The sequence below is a fragment of the Aulonocara sp. 'chitande type north' Nkhata Bay genome, linkage group LG7 (genome assembly GCF_057382095.1).
Source record: "Aulonocara sp. 'chitande type north' Nkhata Bay isolate Kocher_YH1m ecotype deep benthic linkage group LG7, A_spYH_male_GT1.1, whole genome shotgun sequence".
NCBI classification, from domain to species: Eukaryota; Metazoa; Chordata; class Actinopteri; order Cichliformes; family Cichlidae; genus Aulonocara; species Aulonocara sp. 'chitande type north' Nkhata Bay.
The window spans coordinates 4,753,197-4,760,669 of NC_141350.1; the positions used below are offsets into that span (position 1 = coordinate 4,753,197).

The 7,473-nt window shown below is 39.0% G+C and overlaps 1 protein-coding gene across 1 annotated transcript; it reads left to right on the forward strand.

Annotated features, from left to right (window-relative positions):
• The first annotated feature begins 1,055 nt into the window (after positions 1–1,055).
• LOC147324355 (uncharacterized) lies at positions 1,056–4,517 on the forward strand. Its single transcript, XM_086302334.1, has one exon. It carries the CDS (start codon positions 1,213–1,215, stop codon positions 2,749–2,751), a length of 1,539 nt encoding a protein of 512 aa, XP_086158460.1. The 5' UTR covers positions 1,056–1,212; the 3' UTR covers positions 2,752–4,517.
• The last annotated feature ends 2,956 nt before the right edge of the window (positions 4,518–7,473 follow it).

The window sequence follows — 7,473 nt, forward strand, 5'->3', positions numbered from 1 at the left end:
ATCTTTGCCCAAATAGACCAGACCCCGTCTTGTCTTACAGACATCAATATTTCTATTAAAACCAGCACCTAACCTGTTTTCCACACAGGTAAGGGATTTTCCCATTGATATGATCACACTCTGTCCTCCACCTACTATAACAAACAATGACATTTACAACCTGAGACACTGTGAAAGAAAGATATCGAAAGATAGAGCGTGCTTTACTGTGAGATTTATACAGCACACGCAAAGATAAGCCGTGATTGTTTTATCAACTTTACAGTGTTGTAAAATAGAAAGTCAGCTTCACATTGTGAGCTGCAGACGCAGTGTTTAAGAACATATTGCTAGTGAGAAGTGTTGTATTTCAGAAATGCGCTGTTCATCAGGTTAATAAACCTCATCACTGATGACATGTATGAATGCAGTGATATAATAAGTGAAATCATAGCTGTGACTGGCAGGATGATAGTAGCTCAAGGACTGATTTTTAAAAAACGAAAAAAACTGGGCAGAGGACTGGCCAAGCAAACAAACCATTCTGTATTAACACATTTAACACTTTTAACTTCACTTGAGTAATAAACTGACAAAGCAATGGATTCATATTTCGTGCTGTCTCGCAGTGACAAAAGATAAAGAGAGCTGCGATGTACTAGAAACTTTATCTGCTTCTACAGGTTACCTGAGACATTTAGATTTAGTTCAGATTAGTCTGCTCACTCAATAGGAATATGATGGTACACAAATCTTGCAGTGCATGCATTTGAAAGTTTGCAATCAAGCTTGCGTGAAAGAAACACTCCCTCCATAGCGACAGACCGCACCCACAGCTAAATGAAAACCTGTCCAACTGCACATCAACACTGTTAATGAGCAACCAGGATTGCAGCTTTTTATTTTCTGTCCCCTGGCTTTCCTTTAACTTTGTTGACTCAGCCTTGTCAAAATCAAATAAATGACTTTATAACTGTAATGCTTTTCCACCTGCTCTTATTGCCCATAAAGCAAACGTACATGTATGTGCATGTATATATCTGTCTTTGTATGCGCATAACAGTGTGAAAGTTTGCGTGTGTTGTAATGTCTGTCGCTCTGAGGCTGAGTATGTGTTTAAGGAAGAATGTGGAAGAGGTGGAAACTGATGTTGGCTGGAGGCGGGACAAAAGTGTCACACCAAAGTGAAACAGGCTTTGCACTTTTCAGAGTCACCTGGGAGAAACAGACAACATGACCTGCATCAACTTTGCAGAGCTCCTGCTTTTCCTTCTCCTCCTCCTTCATGAGGTCTACAGTGACAACCCAGAACCTGCTGTCAGGGCAGAGCGCGAAGTTATTGAGATGGGATACTGTTTCGGAATGGATTATATTGTTGTTTATAGATCTGCTTCAGAGGGAGACCAACTGCTTGGCAACTCTTCAAACAAGAACATGCCCAACACACCACCTGCAGACCTACAGGGTCGTACCCACATCAGTGACGATCCCAGCCTGCTCGGGTTTCAAATCAGTAACCTCACTCACTTGGACTCTGGGATTTATAGGAGGGAATGTTGGAAGAACCAGACGATAATCAACCAGAAGACACAGCAGCTCATTGTATGTAAGGAGCAGATTGAATCTGAAGACATAATTGTAAGTAAAGACGGCAAAGGGACTGAGATCTTGTGCAATAACAATGCTATTGGCTCTGAGGGAACATCTGTACGCTGGTACCATGAAATGTATCCGTCTTATGAGCCCACACTCTTCCTGGATAGCAGTGTTTCCCTGAAGCCTCTGGTGAAGGAGCTTGCAGGTGTGGTAGATGTAAGAGACAACGGTGCATTGCTCGTGTTCAACAACATGTTACAGAAAACCACACACTTTAAGTGTGTTGTGATGAAAGGTATCAACTGTCTTAGTTTCCAAACCATGCACCCACCAGATGAGAGTGAAAGCAAGGACGTTTTTGTCTCACTGGGGGACAGAGTGCTTCTAAATTGTTCTATTGATGAGGGTGACCAGGCGTGGGAAACTCCACTGGGAAGAATTGATGGTAACACGAGGGGCAGTCCAATGTACATATCAGCTGATGACTTCTCACTGGTTATACCTGCCATCTCTGCAGACTACACTGGAGACTATTCATGCATCTCCCCCTCACGTGAGATGCATTATACATTGTTTCTTTGCCCCAAAAACAAACTCCAAGAAAAAGTTGCTGATGAAGGTGAAAATGTCTCCCTGATGTGCGATTGTGGCCAAGATGTTTCAGCTATAGTGCAGTGGCACCGCTATGGACTTACAGGGCACTATGAGATCATCCACGACTCACAGGACAAAACTGTTCCCATCCCTAAAGATCTACGAGGCAGAGTGACTCTATCTGAGGATGGGACTTTGCTGACCATCAACGACCTGAAGGTGTCAGATGGAGGGAAGTACTTGTGTGCTGTTGTTAAAACCCTGGATTTCACAGGGAATTATACGGATTATGATACAGAATATGATGACAAAGGTACTGAAGAAGATGAAACGGACAACGAGTGGACAGAGTCTCTGGAATGCATTTTCAAACAGGAGATCACTTTGAATTTACCCAGCAGTCCTCCACCACCGCATATGCCGTATGTTGTGGTGGCAGTAGTGGTGCTGCTGCTGCTGGTAGCTGGAGTGATTGTCACAATAGTGGTGGTGAAGAAGAGGTCAAAGAGAAAACCAGCAAAACCAGACATAAAGATGGATACGTATCCTAGCTGTTCTGAAAGGTTAACTGCATCTGATTAATGTTGCTCAGCTTTTGCAAAATAGCTGCAAGACATTTTAATATCCACCTGATGCACACTGTGCTGTAAAATCTGTACAAATGTGTAACTATTTTCTCCAGTTGATTATTATGAAAAAGTAGTATTTATGCTTTCAGTTTGCCTTTATGTTATTTTCTTTATTATGTTATTTCCTTGTCAGTCGCTGATGACTATAGATTTGTTAAAATAAAATATAATTTCAACATCCTGTTTTTACTTAAGACTGAAAACGTGGAAAAATAAGAGATTTTTCTTTTTACTTCATGTTTAGTGTACAGAACAAGCAGCCAGTGAAGTGCAAAAGGATCATAGCTATCATGTTTTCAATTTATCTGATGGTGCAAAAAATGTTGCATGGCTCTAATGCAACATTAAATGATGACTAAAAACCAGTTGGGCTACTCTGCTGTCAACAGATTGTTTGTTGCCTATCACAGGAGGAGCAGCAGTCAGGAAGTGCCTGTAAGCTTCAATGTCAAAGGCTTCAGAGAAGTAAATATTTTTCTCTTTGGGGTGCTTCCATTTTCACTGTGCTGCACATAATGAATGTCATTACAGTTAATGCTAACACGTTCACACCACAATTCAGTGGTTAATGTGCGCAAACAGTGGCAAGAAATACCTCAACAATCATTTGAAGTCTGATAATCGTGAGTTCAATATCCATTCTCCTTTCTGCTCAGTTCTGTTCTTCATGAAATCCTGAGGGAAATATCTGGCTCTTTAGCAGCTAAATGCTGTTTGGTTTGTTGTTTGGTGTTGAACAGATAGCGTACAGTGGGCTTGTAGGGCTTTTTTTTTTTCTCTTACTGGAAACAGCTGCTGCTGGAAAACAGATTAATGAAAGAAATGAGAATGGACCAAAACATTAAAGCTGCAGGCTGTGAAATCAGTTAATGACTTACAACATGCTAGCAGAGTCCAGTAATGATTCCCAGGGAGACAATCACCTTCCATCATCTGTAACTAAACATATGATGTATTGTTATTATATATGAAACCAGAGCAATACATTGTTGTTGTTTTTTAACCATGAAAATTTGTTACAAAATTATTCCTCAAAATATCCAGATGGATTAGATGATACATCTGCGTTTGCATATCTCACATGTGTGTATGCAAATTCTGCTGCTGTTGTAAAACTCATTGAATACAATTACATATGCAATATTCAGTCAATGTCATCTGTAGCTCCTGAACAAGTTTAGCAGTATACTGCTGCAGTGTGTACATCAGTATTGATCCGATATTGCAGTTTATTGTTTGGGAAACACAAAATGAGACACAATGTATAAAGTGATTATAAACTGCACGTTATTGACTAGCTGACTGTGTTTATATTGATTAAACTGTGCATTTTATTAAACGTGATATTATACTGAGGAAGTTTATGTTTTAAGAAAATATGAGGTGCTGCTGCAGTGGCACAGTTCTTTGCTCACAAAACTGAGTCTCTTTTTTTTTTCAAGCTCACATGAATTTGAATAAATATTTTCAAAACAGGACGTAGAAACTTGTTCATTATGGTTATCATGTTACCTGCTGATGATTTGTTCATCCAGAAGAACTTCCACAAAGAGAGTACAAATCCTGGTCTCTTTCTTGCAGTCATACTGGACTTTGATCATCTACTCAATCAATATCATGTTGAGAATTAATATGCAGCAGTTGGCACACGGTAAGCCCTGAGCTTCTCCACAGCAAGGCCGCTGAAACATTCCTGATCGCCCTCGGGTTCTCGGTAACGCTGGGTCCTGGTTAGACATTAATAATGCATAAGTCCCTCTGCCCTAGGCTCGCTATTGTCAAACTCGGCGAAACCAACCTACGTGTGTATGATTAGAAATCATCATAAAAGTGAAAAATATATAATAATATTTTTATTATATCAGTAAAACACTTACAGACGTGCTCACGACCTGCCGCATACAAAGTAAACTTGCACATCTGCTGTGTGTTTCATTTATGGCTGCATCAATGAATTTGGCCATAAGGTTTTCATTGATTGATCTCAGAACAATGAATCTTATCTGTGCTGTAAAGTGAGGCAAGGTTATAACATTATTTTAAAGGGTGCTTCTCCACTAATATGCTGTCGATAAGTCTCAGTGGCTAAAATAATGGTCAACAGTATTAACTGTTTCACCAGTAAAAGAAAACATTACTGGTCTTACACGTGTAAAATCAATCACTTATCCTGTCTTGTGCTTCATTTAGTGATGGAGAAAATCAAGCTTTTACTATAAATTATAAATATGAAGGTAGAGCTAGCGGCTCATTTGTACACTCCCTGAAAACCACAAAGTGTAGAGTGCACACATACGCTTTCATACAGCTCAAACAAATGAGATAAAACATGTACCTATTTTGGTTGCTCCTCTGCTTTCATTCTTTGCACCACAGTTGATTAACTCATGGGTGTGGCACCCACCTCCTCATTCAGGTTTAGGCACAAAAAAAAAAAGCAGTGTCAGCTACAAAGGGAAGTTTTGCTCAAGTGCCTTATCTGTTGTGATATTTGAATCATTTCCTCCTATCAGTGCAGTGCAGCATTACTTTAAGGTTGCAAGGGTCAAAGTACAAAGCACCCTCGGATGACTAAAATCAAATCTGGGACAGCACAGCAACCTCCAGTATCACAGACTGCATATGAAACCCATGGGGATTTCAATTTTGGCTGCCAATATGTCGGGATATTTGGAACCAGAAGGACCTACTGCATACAGGTCCTGCTGGTTCAGTTAATGCTTGTGTGGGTATAATTTTAATGTTTTATTCTGTGTGTTGTATTAGTTTGGTTTCATATTTGCATGTTGTTGTTTTGTTGCATGCTTTTATTTTGAAAAGTTGTTACTTTCTACCCTCATCTTCCTAATAAAGGAAATTATTAACGCCTGCTCAGCCTCCCTGCTTAGAGGAGGGAAGCTCAGGACAGTTAAGGTCAGCCAACAAAAGAGTCAAGGCGCAGGAACCCAGCAGAGCAACAGGAAGAAACAAGATGGAGTTTACATTTGGATATCAAGGAAGATGTGGTATTTTTCCATGAATTTGTTTGTAGAACTGCCTTGGAGCATTTGCAGCATGTACATACTATATGGACTGTTAACTTGGAGTGTTTTAGCTCTTGTTTTTTTTTTAAGTCCCTGAGCTTGATTTTAACTGTAAATAAATCAAATGTTCTGCTGTACTGAATTTTTTGTACTGCTAGGCTACCATTCTGTATTTTTAGCTGCTCTGCACCCAATGGAAAAAGACCTCACCATGCCTTTTCTGCATCAACACAGATACCTACTGTACTGACTTTCATTCACCAAAGCTGGAGCATAGACTTCCAGGACTGGCTTTTTGTATAGCCCAACAGTAACCCAGGTAATTGGACTTAAAAGCCTCCAAAAAGCACCACCACCGATACCACCTGAAGGCTAGGTGGCACAAATTACTGTGTTAGCACCCACGTGTCATTTCAAGTGACTTTTATATATGAATAATTTCAAGTCTGAACATGATTTAAATGTGTGAGTTATGAATTTAAAATTTTACAGTCTGTACTGTTGCTGTAAGCCCAAATTTAGAAATTAGAGACCGAAACCATTTTTGTATCAGGTATACATGTCAAGCTCTGCATTTTATTAGTGGCGCAAGCTTTAAGTTGGCCACTTAAGAAATGCCAATTTTTTTGGCAGTTGAGAATTATGTTTTAGCCCCAAAGGCTGCTGATTATGCAGTATTTATGAGAGAACAAGACGACGACTGTTATTCCTGTTGCATATTTACTCAATAATTGCTTTCTCAGTCTCGCCCTAAAGTGGACTCTGCGGGTGAGAAAATCATATCACCACCTCCCATGCCGGCATAAAATACTGAGGTAATATGTTGAAAGTGTGCTACCTTAAGCATATACCAATATATTGAAGCTCTTTAAAGCTACACATGAAGAAATATCAAGGGTTAAATAATCCAACGTCATATTTATTATTTACATTTTGTTTATTATTTTCAAGAACACCATGGCGATGTAAAAGTATTTTAATAGCTGTGTTGAAGCCTCAGATCTTGGAAAACAACCTGGAGATTTTTTTTTTTTTTTTTTCAGCAATATTTTCAGCTGCCAGATTCTATCACTCCCACACACTTAACCTTTTGGAGCCCTGATAAATATTTATGTTCCACAGCAATGCCAATATATCCAAAGAAGAAATATGGTTTCTGTGAGGAAATATTTGCACAGCTGGTATCTAAAGATTAAATCTTATTCTGTTTTTGTTCTTAATTTGATACTGAGCTAATATCTGATGCTGCAGCTGCAGGAAGAGGCCACATCTATGAAATAAACTGTTCTGGTATTATTTCCATAAAATTAATGCAACTTTCATGTAATTTTGAAACCTTCTCTGCTCTTTGCTAACATTGATACTTTTACAGCCCTCTGATGAAGCACTTCTATTAAAAATACATCCCAAGTGTTAAAAATACATGCACTAAAAATCAACCAACTTTATGAAAGGTGTCATATTTGGGAAGTTGAGCTATGAATTACCCACAGTGAAAATGAAATTTGGACTTTCCTCATCATTTGTTTTAAAAATAACTTAATTGTGACTCTTTTTTTTTTCATGAATATTCTCAGGACAAGATGAGCAATGTCTGCTGGAAGGAGGAAAAGAAGAGCTATTTGCAGAGAAATGTGGTGCAAATAGTGCAA